Source organism: Mytilus californianus, unplaced genomic scaffold, assembly GCF_021869535.1.
Source record: "Mytilus californianus isolate M0D057914Y unplaced genomic scaffold, xbMytCali1.0.p SCAF_2, whole genome shotgun sequence".
NCBI classification, from domain to species: domain Eukaryota; kingdom Metazoa; phylum Mollusca; class Bivalvia; order Mytilida; family Mytilidae; genus Mytilus; species Mytilus californianus.
This window is the reverse complement of record NW_026262668.1, coordinates 38,071,383-38,091,505: the sequence shown is the minus strand read 5'-3', so window position 1 is coordinate 38,091,505 and position 20,123 is coordinate 38,071,383. Positions and strand designations below refer to the sequence as shown.

Here is a 20,123-nt window from a genome sequence, read left to right as displayed (position 1 = left end):
GTAAATGAAGCAAAACATTAAAGCATTAAAAATATCTACATGCAGCAACTAAGCAAATTCTAATAAGCAAAAATAAGCAAATTACTAACTTAACCATAAAGCTACATAATACAACTCTTTCTTACCTCAAGTGTTAATTTGAAGTTCACAAGACTATATGCTTATATGTACCTCAATCACATCATATGGGTACATCATCAAATATAAACCTGAAGATAAATGTGAATTTATAACTTATGTATTCAGTGTTTAAAATATGACTTCATAATATGAACACATAATAAACCTACAAAAAGTTGTTTCCTTAGATGGTAGAATTAATAAAGGTTTTGAAATGACTATATAACTATTTAATTTATACTTATTTATACACAAGAAAACTTTTCTTTCTGTTTTATATCATTTCACTCCATTATAATCTATTGCTTTAAGATTATTTAATGTTTTAATTATTTATCAAACTTTAATGACTTTAAAGCATTTTATGGTTAATTAATTGTATTTATCATTCATAAAGATCTGATTCACACTTCAGATTCATTTCTCCATTCAATCAATCAATCTTAGCAAATCTTGCATACTCTGTTAAAAACTCTAAGACTTATTAAAATAATGTGAGAAGGTATATACAACTGACCTGTTAAGTAATAATAATGATTCCCAAAGATTCAAGAGTAACTACAGCAATATATATCAAAGCAATTTAACAATCCATCCAGAATCTAAAAATATGACTGCTCAGTGAGTAAATTGAAATGAGAGTGCTTAAACAATAGAAATATCCCCCCAAAAAGAACCTGTGACCAAAATCACTATCCATAAAGAAATATAGCCTTAAAGAATTAAGATTCTAAATATAGAAATCACGGCAACATAGAAAAACTGGTAAACTGGTCAGTATAACAGTATCCAGGCTGGACAAATTAAATACCATTCAATTTGTAGCTAATAATATCAATAGTATGAAAATCATTTTATTCCAATAAATTTAATCGATACATACAAATTTACAATTAGAAATATATATCAAATTCCACTCTACCACAGCTTTATCCTGGCAATCAGTTTTTATTGGAGAAGGAAGGGGAGAGAACCACTGACCTTTGGCAGGAAAACTGACAATCCTAGTCAATTATGACTTGAGTCGGAACGCACCTGCCATGTCTGGGGTTTGAAATCAATGCCTCCATGGTTTCTGCTTTTCTGAAGTGAGCAAAGATCCAATATGATAGCCCCCCATTACTTACTAGTTACTGATATTGCAAACACCCATATTGTTGTTAACATCCACAGTTGCAGATCCAGGACTTTGAAGGGGGCATCAAGGCAATATAATGAGTGGGACTTGTAAAAAGACTTTGCACTAACCATATATGTAGTTCCAAAAGATGGTGGAAGTCCACCCCCTCCCTCAATCCACATCTGATCCATGTGTTAATCTCTCTCTAAATTATCTTATTGCCTTGTACATATATTTGGCAATGACAGTAATAAACATTTTTTATTTCAGGGTTTATTAAGTGTTTGCAGTAACATGTTTCTGATTGGGATAGCTGATGAAGATTTTTCAGTTCAAGTTACCAATTTTTGTTCAGATTGCTTACAAGCAGGTAAGTAAACAATATTTTCTAAAGCTTAACATTGACATTCACAAAAAAATAAAACATTTGATATTTGTTAATTGGTGAAACTCTTTAAGGGCTGTTCCATTAAAACACACATTGTACCCAGGGAAGGCACTTTGCAAACAGAGTGACCACCCATAGAAAATCCTGCATACATTTAAACCCATACAGCACAATATTTCATACCCACCCATAGTTGAAAATTTAAGTTGCCTTCTCTGGGTCCCATGTATGTTTTTATGGAACAGCCCTAAGTAAGTTTCAAGTGATGTATGATCTTTTACTGTAATTCCATGGAAAAATTTGATTTCCTTTTTAGAAGTACTTTGAAAATGTTAGTACATGTAAATGATTATAGATCACTTCACAGGTGGCAGACTGAAAATGCAATCATCATACATATCATAAGCTTCCTGAATTGAGTAGACTCATCCAGAAACTCTGACATTAATGAATTTATGGTTATTTGATTGATTGTTTTTTTTTCGGGGGGGAGGCAAACCAATATTTCGACTTTAAGGGCATACTATATACAGTTTTGATCCCATGGTGAATTTTTGACGAAAATTTGCAAACAAGCTATTTTTTAACCCAGTCAATTCAAATATGTAATAAAAAATATACCTGTGCTACTTTTAGAGATAAGTGGGGTCAAAATTTTAGACATTTGCTCAAAATTTCGGTTTCTTGGACATTTCTATCCTTTGAACAGACATACCTAACTTTTTTGTTTCAAAAGATAATCACAAACGGATTTTTGTAAAAACATTTAGAATATTGTCTTAACATAAGTATACCATAAGTTTGTGTAACAATTCTTTTGAAATTATTTTTTAAAAAATTTCAGGATTTAAGAAAAAAAAGAGCATTTTTTGCTGTATATTTATCCAATTTAAAAAAAATCATCAGTGATTTCTTCATAAAAATTGCTTCAAATAATTGTCATACATAATCAAGCCAAATGTCATTTTAAAAAAGAAGGGTCGATGTTCTCGTCTTAAAGCTAATGATTAAAATCTGTTGGAAAATGCATCTTTCCCCGATATTTCACTGTTAGACGTCGCGAAAATTAACATTTAACGTTAGCAACGTAATTACCTCCCCTGTAACTGTATTGTATGCCCATAAGCAAAAACAAAAACATTTTTTCAGTAACATACAGGAACAAGGACTTTTTTGGAAACACAATGTAGAATTTATTTTAACCCCTTATTTTCAATTGAAACAAATTTTTATAAGGTTTTTTAAACATTTTTTCAAATAACAAAAATATATTACATATAAAACATCACCAAACCCACCCAACCAACCCAACCAACCAAGGATGAATAGTCTAAAGGCTTCCAGAGTTGAACAGAGAAATTTTCTATTCAATTCTATGTAATAAACATTTACATGGGTTGTACATGTAGTTTACTCATGTAGACAAATCTCATGTACAGGTAATTAAATCTGGTGTACAGAAGAGAACAATTTAATGCTCCTTGGATCCTCAAGTTATAATGTCATTAGTGATATCAATGTTGAAATGCAACTTCAAGGAGATTTTCCTCTGTATTTTGATCTATATCATTTGTTTGATATTCAGCTGTCAGATCAAAATACTAGATGCAGTATAATGATTTAGTACTTTCATACAGCCACATGTTAATATGACTGGTTCAAACAAGCCAAAGTAAAAATTCTAATCAGTTGTTGTCATTTACTCCCAATGGTTTTTGTCTCAACTGCTTGTAGAGAGGAGGCAAAATTAATTTCTGTGATGCAGTTCAAATCTAAAGAAAATTCAATCCCAAAAAGTTAATGAAGTTTCAACAACAACAACAACAACACAACAACAACTCTATTTTAAGAACAATAACAACATCCAACTCTTGTTTAAGAATCTTCCCTGAGGCCCTCATCATAGAAAAAGCATAAACAAAAAATGCAAACATATAGTACATGGCATACATTAGTATGAAAGTCAAGTATAATGATAATGTTCAATACAACTGCAAAAAATGTTATGAAAAAATAAACATGATAAAATAAAACATAGAATAAGATCTGAATACTGTTGGCTTCTAACCCAGAATGCTATTATTTTTGAAGCATATGTTTTCAAAACCTGAAATTTTATAAAAAGATTCAAAATAGGAAATTGTTTCTTCAAAGATATTTACCTTTCATCTAGCATAAGGAATAGGTCATCTGAATACTTGCTTAGAGCTATTTTCTTAAAGCTTGTAGTTAAAAGGTTTGGTTGGCTTGCTTGCTTGCTTTGTTTGTATAAATGTTTGCTCAAGCATTGTAATTAAGATTGACATCTGCAATCAATAGATAGGAGGGGCTTCAGCTTGTATACATTATTCTTTAATGTTATTGGATGTTAAATATAATGTATGCAAGATGAAGCCCCGCCTATCTATTGATAGCAGATGTCAATCTTAATTACAATGCTTGAGCAAACATTTATACAAACAAAGCAAGTAAGCCAACCAAACCTTTAAACTACAAGCATTAGGAAAATAGCTCTAAAAGTGATTAGTTATTCTCCTTATATCAGGATTACTTTTTAATTTCAAAGATAGTAATTCAACACCAGTTATGAATACATAGGGAGAAAGAGGGTCAGCTTTTCTGCAACCTCTTTCCAAATTAGAAATATATATTGCAACACATGTGTCTATTATTTAGAACACAACTTCTTGTTGTTGATTATTAAGTTTCAAACCATTTGCATATTAATGACCCAAAATTAAAACTTTTTAAAGATTTTTTTAAAACAACTATTCTAAGAAATCAAAAGCCTTTTCAAAATCAACAAATAATAAAAGAACCTTTATTTTCCTCAAAAAAGTGCAGTAAATCATATAAAAGGTGTGTGTTCTCACCAAAAATCTGTCTTTGATGAAATATTTTTGTGTGATGAATAAAATTGAGAATGGAAATGGGGAATGTGTCAAAGAGACAACAACCCGACCACAGAACAGACAACAGCAGATGGCCACCAACAGGTCTTCAATGCCAACTTATGATAAACTTATAATAAACAGTTAAACTCTTATAAGTCTATTAGCTAAAACAGCAGAAGCTATTTTCATATTATTTAAAATAATGGGATTGGGCGAGTTTCACAATAATAAGAAATCACATTCTGATATCTAATACATATATCTGTAAGCAGATTATCCTGATAATCTTGCATTTTTGTCCATTCTTCAAAAATCACAAAAATAAATGCAAGAATAATTTCTGAATTTACAGTATTTGTTTTTATGACATGATGAAACAGGCAAAGAAGGGATGGTGATTGTTTGTGCATATAATTTGTTTAATCCCACCACATGTTATGCCTGTACCAAGTCGGGTTAACCTGGACAGTGTTATTCCTTGTTGTTTGTGTTTGTACATCAGTTTTCTCATGGAGATTGGTGGTTGGGTGGAGATTTGATATGTTTAACTGTCAAATTGTAAATTCTGTCATCCTTTTATGTATGATTTTAAAGATGTCTATATCCCTTATCTCCTTTTAATCATAAAGAATGGTTTTTTTCCAGATTCTGCATTGAACTTGCTGCCACAGATAATAACCTGTTTTTATCAGGTGACTGAGTTTATTTTGCTAAGTCACCATGTTGTTGACAATAATAGTAACAGCCACCATGGTAACCTGATATCTGACTTTTTTGGCAAGACATTTGTTTCCTTGGCAGTTCACATAAGCAAGAAGAAAGAACATGGAATAAAGGTATTTTTTTAATTCATATCTGATAGAACTACCTTGAAGGCCAAGTGTCTTAAATAGTTCATTATACATTATATCTCCTCTACTCTATTTTTTAACCATTGTTATTTGCTCCAGTCATCTAAAGATTACATGGTGCCAGTCATTGAACGGGGGTTGGTGGTTCACAATTTTTTTTGTCTCAAAACAAGTTCCTTGAAACTACAAATAATTTAATATATACAAAAAATACACGTTTTATCCCAACTAGCAAGCAAATTCATGTGATAACATCTTTTCTGTATTTCTCATTAACAGGACATTATAATTTTTCAAAGTTTTTTTTATCTGTGTGACACCTTCTTCCTTTCTACCAATCCTTTGAATTTTCAATATGTTCAATGAATGTAATATTTTTTGTCACACATTTAAGGCTTATCTGGCCATGTGAGCTTTTGCCATCACTTAGTGTCCGTTAAGTAAACTTTAAAAAAAAGAGTTCTCCTCAGAAACTGCTGGGACAATAATTACCAAACTTTACAAGAATGTTCCTTATGGTATCCAGTTCAAAAAAATTATCCAGGGATTTGATCCATCAACAAACAAGGAAACTAATGCTAAAAATAGAACATAGGAAGAAAATGTAGTTTTTGCTAATATCATAAAAACTAAAGCAGTTACAACAATCTGTGGAATTTTCAGAAATCTTGGACAATCCATTTTGGAGTTATTGCCCCTATACACTTCAGTCTTCATCTGAACTTGACCTCATTTTCATGGTTCATTGGTCAATTTTAAGTTATTTTTGTGTTTTGTTCTGTTTTTCTAATAGTTTTTAGGTATATCTAGTATCAAATCAATACCTTGTACACATATATGACTGTGTAGAATAAACCAGTGCATCTACTTCTAATATTATCTTCTATTGATCCTGATTGTTACCCTCATACAGGTATTGAACTTGGTGAAAGGACCAGTAACAGAAATTTTGATGTCTGTATATAAAAGTAATGTGTTGGAATCTACTGTGATCAGAGACCTCAGTGCTACAATGGTAGCTGCTGTCTTGGCTGAGATGTCTAATGCTAGTAGAAATGTAAGTAATGAAGCTATTTAAATCTGTTTGTTCTGTTGTCAGGTCGATTTTTAAGCCCAATGATCATATAAGAGGCATTATGTTTCCTGTCTGTGCATAATACCAATATTATTGTATGTCAGCTGATTGACAATGTCATGATTTGTTTGTTCTATTCCAATCATATTCCAATGCCGTATGGTATGCTTTTTTATGAATGAGTTATCCAAAGTCAATTGGTGTAATCGAGGTCATTGAACAATGACGTAAGAATATAAGCATTCTACGGGAAAGTGCAGGACTGTGAAACTGAAAGTCTTCAAAACATGGAAACATGAACAAACGATTAAAGGAATTTGTTGAAAGCCATTTTTCTTAAATTAATGTAAGATAATCATTTAACTTCCTGCAAACTTGTCTAACTATGTTATTGTTAATTGTTTAAGCATGTCAATTATTCAGTTTTCTTTCAGGTAATATTAATAGTGTGTTAAATTACAGGAACAGCGATTATTTGCCTTCATTCACAGCACTTCAATCCTATTTGAATAGAAATAATTCATGGGGGCTTGAATTTATATTAATTTTACCACAGAGTGTCTGTCAAATTGTGTTGTCAAGGCTTGGCTAACATGAAAATTTTCTGAAAGCCTTTCTTCTAATGCTTTTAAAATTTGATCAATGATAGTATCATACAACATTTTATTTTTGGTGAATCTACAGTGCAAAAGGAGTAGGTTCGATAAGGCCCTAAGATGGCCCCTAATTCTATCTGATATTTGAAATTAGGATTTATTGACCAATGTCATAAGGAATCATAGCTAATATAATGACTAGATTGGAAAAACGTCTTTGTTGAAGATTTATGTTTTTGCGTTCTATTCATGACGTCACAAATAGCACTCATTTTGATTTCCTGCGAAAATTCCATGAAAATGGTAAATTTACACTGATTTTTTTAAGAGGAAACATAGAGCGCATGCATCGACAACACAGATATTTAAACCTAATGTTTGTTATGACATTTTACATATCTGACTTGAATATTTTGTTTGTCGACGCCTGCGCTCTATGTTTCCTAGGTCTTAATTTGGTTGAAATCCGAACAATTTTGTCCAAAAATCTCTATTTTAAACCTATTTGGGATGTCAAAATCAATGCTTAAAAATAAAACTCTGGCAAAAATAGTTCTGTATAACTTTCTCACATGTCTTTTCATTAACTTAAAACACGTTTTATCCTGAAACATTGATCTTAATAATCGGGGCCAAATTTGGCCCGTACCGAACTTACTCCTTTCCCCAATATGTACTTTCCATTAAAACCAGTTGATGAAATTTGCTTCAGGAAAATGTTTTTGCTAACCCAAACTGAATTTGTGTGCCCAGTAGAATTGGAATGATCAAGCCACTTTTTTTCTTATTTTCAGCTTGATCTTGATGGGCTTTGTGACAGTTTTACTTCATTACCTCTTTTGTCAGCATGGTTGTGTGAAATTGTTTGCAGGAAGTCCTTTATTGCCAGGTTAGTGATACATATAAGAGAAGTGGTAGATACCAAAGTGATATTCAAACTCATAAAGGGTCTTTAGAATCACTCATATTTTGGAGAATAAGTTATGATTATAAAAAAAATTAGGGAACATCATTACATAGTGGTTGCTATGTCCATCTGTCATGGTCTTGGGCAAATGCTTTCCAGATGCAATATCCTTAATTTAAACATTGAAACTTATATAATTGGAAGATTTAGGGGAATAACCCTACTGATATTTGGGTAAATAGCAGAAAGGCCAAAGAAGGACTTTAAATAGAATTTATATTTGCTGCAAGTTTGCCACAAACAAGTTACCATGCAAATTAATCTTTCCTGTGTATGTTTGCTGCAAACTTGCAGGAATTACACAAATTACAATGTATCAATGCCATGTTGTCTTCACATCACCTATTCAAATTCTAAAAAAGACATCATCTTTCGAAAAATTATCTTAGTTTCAGTAATTACTTTTTAGATATATTAATTTTTTTGTTGAAGTGCTCAAACTTGATTGAATATTTAAAAATACAAAAGAGGGATGCTTTGGAAGTGCATTTTGTGAGCTAGTAAGTAAATTTCTTTACAAAATTCAACATGGCTTATAATTTAAAAAATCTGAAACGATTAGAGATTAGTGGGTATTTCAAACATGTTTCTTTTTCAAACCTTAAAGGTATTTGGGGAGGAGACAAATGAATACTTTCATTTATAGTCTACAGTCTATGAATAATTTGTACTTATAAATAATGAAAACTACACATTGAATATCCCTTAAGGAACCAACAAATGCCTCTCTCGGTCATATTCAAAATTACTCAAGCACCAAATTGCAAAATCTTAACAACAAAAAAATCCTCCTGTGTTTTTCTACTTAGATTTGGTTTGCATAAAGTTGGACTTTTATTTTAAAACATATAAAAAATTCAGAAAAGTCTATCAGCTCATTCTCTCCTGGTAACCTCAAACATAAGGACATTGGTATGATTTATGGCTACACAGTAGATTACAACTTCACGATCGGAGGTAGCACAGTAATCAACAGTGATAGTGAAATAGAGCCAAATATAGAGGAGCAAGCTGATCTCCTGCGTTTGGAAACACTTAGGTAGACTTAGGTAGGTAGGTAGGTATGGATCGAGCCAGAGAGCTTCTGAGAAGAGGAAATTACACCTTTATTAACTTGACCAAATCATGCGTTTCTACTGAAATTTTCAAAAAGATTTTTTTCAGACTGTATATTTGAAAAATTCTTTAAAAAAAAAAAAAATAAGAAAAAATACACTGAAATTAAATGGGAATTATATTTGGTAGATAACTGTGTCCTCACATCTAATCTTGCAATGCTTTTTTTTGTGAACATTAGAATGATCAAAGATTCTGCAATCTTATTGTGAATTTGCAGCAAGCATTATTTACAGGTTTCCTGCAAACTTCTTGTTAGCAGCAAACATTTTAGTTCTGTAAGGGTTTAGCTGACTTATCAACATGTGACTTACCTGACAGCAGAAATATTAACTAAGTACAGACAATTTACTTTATTGTGAACTTTTCAGCAAAGGCTATTGATGATTTTGATTTCTACATTAAAATTTTCTATTTATAATTTTTTTATAAAAAGGAACTTTTCACAAGTCAGACATGCTGATATTTCTTACCCATTACACATGCTTTTTTAACCAGTAGACTGTCGTCAATTGTGCATTAAGTTTCAAGGTCAAAAGTCAAGGTTATTATTTATACTATAAAAAGACTGAAATTTGTGCAGATAAGTGGTTTTCAGATGCTAATTCAAATACACCTTATCGCTATTTATTCCAATCTGAATAAGTTCTGAAATACACAACTTTTTCATCCAGTCAAATCTGTCTGGGGCCCTGTTTAAAAAATGTATTTTGCATAAAACTTTTCAAAGAGACATTTTTTAACCATCGTAAACACTTCAAACAAAGCATTTTTATGATTTATATAATTTTTTTTTTTTTTAAAGTGAATCATAATCTATCAAAGTTTTAAAATATTTGTTTTCTAAACTTTTTCCTCCCTCATCTCGTTACTGATGACCTTTGTTTTAGCGACACCTGACCCAAACAGGAAGTTGTCTAAGTGACGTTTTTCTGAATTGGACTAAATAGCAATAAGGTGTATACTGTAAATTCTGAAATGTTTGCCTTGTTTGTATTATTGTGAAAAATTTGAACAAGATAGTTTGAGATTTGTATATAAAATGTTGAATTATTCATAACACTAAGTTTTTCTACCCTCAGGTATAGATTACCGTAGCTGTATTCAGCACAACTTTTCGGAATCTTTGGTTTTAAAATGGCCTAAAAGGATCATGTGAGCTATTGCTATAGCGTAAGGTCTGTCATTGTTGATTCTATTTTTGTATTAACATCAACTCCTCTGAAACTACTGGACAAAATGTTGCCAAACTTTGCCTGAATATTCCTTATAGGATTTAGTTTATAAATTGTATTGTTGTAAGAGTTTTTGCTATATTTCCATATATCTAAATGTTCAGTATAGACCATGCTCAAATGTTGAACAAACAATCTCCACAACCCAGCAATTTGAGTCTTTGATCCATTTTTTTCTCTTTTAGGAATTTTCTTACTGAATTGTCAGTATGTATTGATTCAGGAGCCATAACAGACCTACACAACCTACATAGTGCATCACATTTATTAGCAACTATTGTCAACGGTAAGCCAATATTTTTTGCACCTTCATGGTAGAATCAACATAAGGAACCATAGCCTGGCATGCACATATTATGGTAAAATTGAGAGTGGAAACAGGGAATGTGTCAAAGAGACAACAACCCGACCAAAGAACAGAAAACAGCCCAAGGCCACCAATGGGTCTTCAACACAGTGAAAAAATCCTGCACCCAGAGGGGGGCTTCAGCTGGCCCCCAAACAAAATGTGTACTAGTTCAGAGAAAATGGATGTCACACTAAACTCCGAAACATATAAATGAACCAAAATTAAAAAAAACATACAAGACAATATAAACTGTTTTCTCAAAAACTGAACAATTCCTGTTCCACTGTTGACACCCATCATGTTACTATGGGAAAATTATAACAATTTGAAGCACATCTCAATAATGCTATGGTTTGCTTCAATAAGTCTAATATTATACACATTGTCAAGTTCCATAAAGACAACCTCCCTTTTAATTTTAATGATTTTTGCTTGGATGCAGACAGGGTTTGACCTAATTGTTGTCAGATTTCATTGGACAGGTGATACAGGTGATACTGTGGAATCATCATCATCTGTTGGATATCAATGTTCAAAGATTTTGAAGGTATAGGATAACCAAATTTAAATGTTCACAAAGTACATATTTTCTTCAGGCTGGTACACAGTTTTTGTTAAAAACACAAAATCAGATATCCACAAAAGACTATTTTTCATCAATCCATAAAAAATGGTATCCATGTAAATGTATGCAGTATTCAGGATTGTACAACCAAAGCTGTAACGCACTTGTTGGATTTGACAAGAAAAAATGTGAAATGAAATAGAAATACAGAATCTATAATGAACACTAAATGTCTGGCCCCCCAAGGGTGACTGGGGAATAGAAATATAGTAATTTTTGGTAATCTTCAGACTGGCAGTAAAACATTTGCCAAAGTGGGGTGTCAGTTTGGCTGTGTGGGATGTATAAATTGCTTCCACATCCAGTCAGAATGGGGACATTAGATTTGATGTCTCATGTAGTGAGAGAGTCCACACTCTCTGCACGTTAAGAACCCTTGCAAAAAACTCTGAGTGTCTGTAGGTGGCTGGTTGCAAGGCTTAATTCCTGTCCCTATTCCATATACCCTCATTATCAAGTGAGTCCAAATGTCTTGTCTTTTCATCCAGGCTGAAACACTGTTTCAAGACCTACCTATTGTACTTTTTTTTGCATTTTGGGCAAAAACTGAAATTAAGAGTAATTGTTAAAGGCAAGAATGATCAGCAAAATAAGACCTACAAATAAGTTATCATAGCCAAAATGGTCAATCAACCCCTTATAGTATACATAGTTATTGTCTTTAAATCACAACTTTTACCCATTTTTGCATTTTTCTTAAAAGACAATAGACATGATTAGAAGTTAGAGAAACTGTATTAGCAAAAATGATCAGCAAAAACAAGCTCTAGATATAGGTTAAACAACCGAAATTGGCAGTCAACACCTAATAAAAGTTATTGCACTTTTATTGATGATTGATATCCTTTTTGTATTTCTGGTAACCTTTAACCCTTTTTTTTTGGAAACTATAGTAGATAAAGAGAAACTGTAAACAGCAAAAATTAACAGCAGGACAAAATATTTGGTCAACATGACCAAAATCATCAGTAGATAACTTTATAGAAATGACAATGTTTACCCATTTTTTTGCTGTTTTTCCAGAAACCATTAAAAAAAAATTTCTTATGGCATTGTATCAATTTTATGCAAAAATGCCATGTGAGTGATACTAGTTCTTTGATGCCATAAGTTTTCTTTTTTTCAGTATGATCTTTAATATAAGTCATATACTGTTCAATAAAATTGTAAATTATTTATCTTTATTTTGCTCTTGTTCATTGAAAATGTTTAATATAGGTAATCTATTTAAAGGTAGGCTAGCTTTCCCAGGAACAAAGGACTGTTGGGAATCTATACACAGGGAATTGGAGAAGCTGAAAAGAAAAGACCTGGAACAGCTTGAAGGAGTTGCTGAACAGTTAGTATCTAAGAAAATATATATTCCATAGGCACTATTTCATTTACATTATTTGTTTTGCTTGGCTAATGGCAAGTGTAAACTTTTCCTATCAATTGGCATCCATCATTTTTCGAAGGATCTTTTCCACTGATCAGCCATTTCACCTGATCTTAGTACTAATGGTACCACTGTCTCTCAGACAACTAGCACTACAACTGACATAATGACTGTCATAGCAGCTGGAATCACCCTGCCAGTGACCAGCACCTAAGGTACACCCGTTTTTTTTAAGACTACTGACATTACAGTGTCCTGTGCCATGGTACAACTCTCAGACTACAAGTATTTCAGATGAAACAGCTTTCACAGCCGCCATCATCAACTTGTAAAGTAACCAGGACCGAATGTTCAATCTTCTCTCAATCCCCTGGCAATGCAGTGTCCAGCACAGAAGATACAACTGACACTTCAGCTTATACAATGACTGTAGCACCGCTAAGCTTGTGGTCAGCACAAAAGGTGCAACCATCTCTCCAACTACTGACACTATAGCTGGGACAACAAACAGTCACAGCCACTGCCCCCACTTTCTAACGACCACAACAGAAGGTACAACCGCCTCTTGTAGTCTTCACACTTAGACACAGGCCCACTAGCTCAGGTTTGTAAAATCACTGTCGGTCCTGCTGAAATTTCTACTGCAGGCCCATAGAATCTACAAAATTTTCCAAAAAATGAGCATCAGGCCTGTGGCTGCGAAAGTTTATCATGTAGACTGCTCTTGCTGACACTACAGTGTCCAGCACCGAAGGTACAACTGTCTCTCTCAGACTACTGGCACTTCAGTGTTCAACACTGAGGATACAAATGTCCATCAGACTGCTGACACTACACCAGAGATGATTGACCATCATGGCCACTGCCACTACCTCCTCAGTCACAAGCAGACTGCAGGCACTATAGCTGAGACAACAAAATTCATGGCCGCCCCCACCACCTCTCCAGGGATCATCATTAAAGATACAACTATCTCATAGACTAATTGCACTACATACTGTGTCCAGCACTGAAGCTTCAAGCGTCTCTCAGACATCAGCTTACACAATGACTGTCAAGACAATGCTACCACCTCACCTGTGTACAGCACTGAAGGTGCAAACGTCTCTCAAGACTACTTGGACTACAGCCGAGACAACAACTCATGTCCACCACTGCTATTTTACTTAAGTGACCAGCACCCAAATTATAAAAGTTTATCAGACTACCTGTACTTCTGTAGTAAATAACGCAATAGCTAAGACAAAGACTGTCACAGCAATTCCCCATTCCAAACTTAACAAATTGAAAGAATTGGCCTTACTTTGTTTCATAAAAAAAGAACATAGAACAAATATCTTATTTTAGTTAGGTTTTTTTTAAATTATACTTTGTGAAGAAAAAAACTCAGATAAAAAAAAAATAATTCTCTGAAACAAACTTTATAAAGTTATGCTTAATTTCATTATTGACAACATTATGTTATGTTTGAAGGATGCGTTTTTTAACAAACAATCCTCATTCCAATGGGAACCAACTGTGCTCCTCTTCTTTTATTAACATGAGACAGACTTCATGCAGGAGTTTCTTGGGAAGAGTGAAAAGAAGCTAGCATTATGCTTTAACTTAATATTGTTCTGCTATATAAATGATGTCCTCTCACTTATAATTCAAAATTTGGTGACAATGTTGAACATATCTATCCTATCCAACTTGAAATAAAGGATATAACAGATACAGTTAAGAAAAAAAACTCATCAAAGATACCAGGTTTATTATTGTTGTACGCCAGACACTCATTTCAAGTACATCAGACTAACCAGTGGCGCTTGAATTAAAACAGTTGGCAGGCCAATCAAATATGAAGTGTAGACCTGTAAAAATCATAAAATTTTGAAAAGTTGTGCCACATACTACTAAGGTAATCCATCCATGGGGGTAGAAAAACTTTAGTGTTTCAAATAATTCATTTTATGAACAGTAAATTTACAAAAAATTAACATATCAATGATATTCCATGATATTTCATGTCAATCATAAAAATGGGGTAAAAGGGCAGGTGAAATGTCCACCAGCACTGGCATCAAAGTCAATGATGAATTATGACTGATGGTACATGGACAAATAATTTCCATGGAAATAAGATATGTCAATACTAATACAACCTCATACCAAATATTATTGATGTATCATAAGTGGTGGTTCTTTAACTGACCTTATCACAAACTTTAACATGTTAAATATGCTAAAGTTTTAAAGTCAATAGACCATGACTGAGGGGGTAGGGCCAACTAATATCCATTGAAATGAGATTTGTCAATACATGTAGTTATATAACTGCAAAAGGTTACCAAAGCTTCTACAACTGCATATTAAATATCAGACTTACTATGAGTGATTCCCCTTAAACTAACCTATTCACAAACTTCCACATGTAAACTATGCAAAAGATTCAAAAGTCAACAGATCACGACTGAGGGGGCAGGGCCAACTAATATCCATTGAAATGAGATGTGCATATACATGTACTTACATAGCTGCATAAGGTTACCAGTGCTTATACAACTGCATATTAAATATAATTGACTATCATAAGTGGTTCCCCTTAAACTGTAAAATTGAGAATGGAAATGGGGAATATGTCAAAGAGACAACAACCCGACCAAAGAGCAGACAACAGCCGAAGGCCACCGATGGGTCTTCAACGCAGCGAGAATGTCCTCAGCTGGCCCCTAAATAAAATTGTGTACTAGTTCATTGAAAATGGACGTCACACTAAACTACAAAACATATGAATGAACTTAAATTAAAAAAACATACAAGACTAACAAAGGCCAGAGGCTCCCGACTTGGGACAGGTGCAAAAATGCGGCTGGGTTAAACATGTTTTGTGAGATATCAACTCTCCCCCTATACCTCTAGCCAATGTAGAATAAAGAAACACATAGCAATACGCACAGTAAAACTCAGTTCAAAAGAAGTCCGAGTCTGATGTCAGAATAGGTAACAAAAGAAACTAAGCAAAATGACAATGATACATAAATGAACAGAGGACTACTAGCAGTTACTGACATGCCAGCTCCAGACCTCAATTAAACTGATTGAAAGATTATGTCTTCATCATATGAAAATCAAGTACAATCCCTCCCGTAAGGGGTTTAGTATCATACCATCATAAAAAATATGAGAAGAACATAACCCGCATCATGCCAATAACTGGTTTTAGAATTAATGTGTTTATTTCCGATGTTCCCCTTAAACTGACCTATTCACTAACTTCAAAATGTAAACTACTGTAATTTCAGAAATTATTGCGAGGTTTTTATTAATGCGAATAATGCAAGTGGATAAAGATCGCAATAATAAGAACTCGTATTTCGATATCTGATACTTATATCTGTATGTAGATTTTCCTGAAATTGCAATAATTAACCTTGCATTTTAGCCCATGCTTCAAAAATCGCAATAATAAATGCACGCAATAATTTCTGAATATACAGTATGCAAAAAAAAAAAAAAAAATCAGAGTCAGCAGATCATTACTGAGGTGGCAGGGCCTAATAATCTCCATGGAAATGAGGTATGCCAATGCTAATACAACTGCATACCAAATATGATTGTTTTATCATTATTGGTTCCCCTTAAACTGACCTTATCACAAACTTTAACAAATTGTTGTCACTACCAGAAACAGCATTCCTAGGTCTCACTTTTTGACTCTGTCAAGGCGAGATAATTATATATATATACCTCTAAATTCTTGTTTAACATGCAGGGTTCTCCTTAAGGTATGTACATGTGTCCTGGACACCCATATCAGGAACCTGTGCATCCACAGCTTTATATAAGCTGTAGTATATCATCATTAACATTATTTTTACTACTAAAAAAGTATTCGAAAAAACATGCTTCTTGTAAATATTTTTTATAGGAAATTGATTTTTTTTTTTTTAATTGCTTGCACTAACGGTTAAATGACATGCTCTCTGAAGCTTGAAGGGATTTATGAAAATTTTAAATATATTCTGCAATCTTTGGAAAATAATTTATTTCTTTTTCTTTTACAGAGAAAGCATGAGATTAATGAATCAGAAATTGGCTTTGATATCCAGTGGAATGACAATTCAGTGACAAACAGTTTATGTGTGATAGCCCAGAGTATAATCTATTATTGTCAATTTACTATTTTATAACAGAACTATCATGTTTAAAAACATATAAATTCATTGCAGTGAACATGTCTATGTTTTCATTCATAGTTTAGAGATTGTACTTTATTGCCATAGCTGCAAAAACAAGTCGCCAAATGTCAGGCATCCTCACCAACAATTTGCTTACTCCAGTATTAAAGATATGATGAATGGCATTTAGATGGTCAACATTTCAGTTTCGGAACAAAATCTTTTGAGCCATAAAAAATATGGTTTACCAATTTAAAAAAAGGATACCGGGGTATGTGGAATAATTTCCAATGAGACAAATATCCACCGAGTCCAAATGACTTGAATTTAGACAAACAAAAAACACTGTAAGGCCTTCAACAAAGAGCAAAATCCATATTGTATAATCTGCTATAAAAGGCTTCCAATATGACCAAATTTAAAACAAATCCAGCGAAAATTACAACCACCTTATTTATGACAAAATAATAAAACCAAAATATGACATGCAGAAACCAATGACAACAACTGAATTACAATCTCATGACATGGGACTGGCACATTTAGAATGTGGTGGTTAAACATGTGTGAGCGCTCAACTCTCCTGTAACCTTGGAATGTGGTGTAACTGCACAAAACAAGAACAAACTGTAATAAAATGCTCCGCAGGGCGCAGCTTGATACGACCGCAGAGGTTGAACCCTGAACAGTTGGGGGAAGTATGGACACAACATTCAAGCTTGATACAGCTTTGGATTTGGATTGTGATTAAATATTTGACACAGCATAGGTTTCTAACACAGATTGAATGTGGTCTAAGAACTTAAAAATTTTAAATTGGACATTCACCTATTATGGTCCAATATCCAAAATCTAAATACATGGTTAGATTCAGCATATCAAAGAACCCCAAGAATTCAATTTTTGATGAAATCAAACAAAGTTTAATTTTGGACCCTTTTGACCTCAATGTGGACAAAGTTGATAACGGGGCCCAAAAATGAAAAATCTAAATTCATGGTTAGATTCAGCATATCAAAGAACCCCATATATTCAATTTTTGTTGAAATCAAACAAAGTTTAATTTTGGACCCCGATTTGGACCAACTTGAAAACTGGGCCCATAATCAAAAATCTAAATACATGTTTAGATTCAGCATATCAAAGAACCCTAAGAATTCAATTTTTGTTAAAATCAAACTAAGTTTAATTTTGGACCCTTTGGACCTTAATGTAGACCAATTTGAAAACGGAACCAAAAATTAAGAATCTAAATACACGGTTAGATTCGGCATATCAAAGAACCCCAATAATTCAATTTTTGATGAAATCAAACAAAGTTTAATTTTGGACCCTTTTGACCTCAATGTGGACAAAGTTGATAACGGGGCCCAAAAATCAAAAATCTAAATTCATGGTTAGATTCAGCATATCAAAGAACCCCATATATTCAATTTTTGTTGAAATCAAACAAAGTTTAATTTTGGACCCCGATTTGGACCAACTTGAAAACTGGGCCCATAATCAAAAATCTAAATACATGTTTAGATTCAGCATATCAAAGAACCCTAAGAATTCAATTTTTGTTAAAATCAAACTAAGTTTAATTTTGGACCCTTTGGACCTTAATGTAGACCAATTTGAAAGCGGAACCAAAATTTAAGAATCTAAATACACAGTTCGATTCGGCATATCAAAGAACCCCAATAATTCAATTTTTGATGAAATCAAACAAAGTTTAATTTTGGACCCTTTGGACCTCAATGTGGACCAATTTAAAAACGGGGCCCAAAATCCAAAAACTAAATACACGGTTAGATTCAGCATATTAAAGAACCCCATGAAATCAAGAATAACACCCCATTGAAATTGGTCAAGAAATAAGCAATTTATAGGAAGTATCTTCTTTTGCACAATCCTGTGCTATTAAATATTTCTTGCTATTGCGCAATACTGTACAATTGACAATTTCTTGCTATTGCGCAATATTGTGCTATTGGATATTTCTTGCTATTGCGCAATACTGTGCAATTGAAGATTTCTTGCTATTGCGCAATACTGTGCAATTGAAGATTTCTTGCTATTGTGCAATACTGTGCAATTGAAAATTTCTTGCTATTGCACAATACTTATTATATAATAATTTACACATCCTGTTTGGTGTGTATCTCCTACCATATCATTATTATTTGATTTTAAATATAAATCAGAAATAACCAACTTAAAATGGAAAATTTTAAAAGAAACAAAAAAGGAAAAAAAGAAAAAAAAGGAAAAAAAAATAAATCCCCCCCAAAATTTTTTGAACCCCCATTATGATTCATCACCCCCAAACTCAATCCCAGCCTTCCCTTTGTAGTATGGTACCTTGCAGTACAATTTCAGAGAGATCCATACACTTGAACACAAGTTATTGTCTGGAAACTAGAAAAAAATGTGTTTTTTGGCCCCTTTTTGGCCCCAAATTCCTAAACGTTTAGGGCAATTACCCCCAAACTCAAACCCAGCTTTCCCTTTGTGATATGGAACCTTATAGTACAATTTCAGAAAGATCCATACACTTACACACAAGTTATTGTCATGAAACTAGAAAAATGCTTGTTTTTTGCCCCTTTTTTGGCCCCTAATTCCTAAAATTTGGAGGCAATTACCCCCAAAATCAATCCCAGCATTCCTACAAGTTAATTCCTTTACTGTTATTACCATAACCCCCAAAATCAATCCCAACCTTCCTTTTGTGGTATTGAACCTTGTGGTAAAATTTCATAAAGATCCATTCACTTAAACTAAAGTTAGAGTGCGAAAACCAATGTGTCTTCGGACGACGCCGGACGACGCCAGACGACGACGCCGCCGGACGACGACGACGCCAACGTCATACCAATATACGACTACAAAAATTTTTTGCGGTCGTATAAAAATCAGTTGGACAATATAATGACTCATCAGATCGACAAGAACCACAAAAAATAACTTAACATGAAGTCAAACGACTCAAAGTATTGATCTGAGAAACTTGTAGTTACTGAAAGCTAGTTCAAAGCCAATAACAACTAATATACATGTATAAATACGGCTTCAACAAAGTCAAATCCTAACTGCGACATTTTATTTAAAAGGAGCTGTGATCTTTTTAGAAATGTTCAAAACCATTTTATTGAAAGGGGCATTAGCTGTCAAATTCATGTTCACCGATTTGACTCAAATTCTCATATTTGATTTATAACATACTCAAACATATATCCAAATTATGTCTAAAATAAACAATTT

At 33.1% G+C, this 20,123-nt stretch overlaps 1 protein-coding gene across 1 annotated transcript in view; it reads left to right on the top strand.

The window, feature by feature from the left end:
- Positions 1-16,929, top strand: part of LOC127727917 (condensin-2 complex subunit G2-like) — a 96,627-nt gene extending 79,698 nt beyond the window's left edge. Inside the window, exons 23-29 of the mRNA XM_052235067.1 lie at positions 1,511-1,610; positions 5,168-5,358; positions 6,287-6,430; positions 7,839-7,933; positions 10,548-10,648; positions 12,570-12,675; positions 16,761-16,929. Of these exons, the coding sequence (XP_052091027.1) occupies positions 1,511-1,610; positions 5,168-5,358; positions 6,287-6,430; positions 7,839-7,933; positions 10,548-10,648; positions 12,570-12,675; positions 16,761-16,824 (801 nt within the window). The 3' untranslated portion in view covers positions 16,825-16,929. The remainder of the gene's footprint in view (positions 1-1,510; positions 1,611-5,167; positions 5,359-6,286; positions 6,431-7,838; positions 7,934-10,547; positions 10,649-12,569; positions 12,676-16,760) is intronic.
- Positions 16,930-20,123: the final 3,194 nt, after the last annotated feature.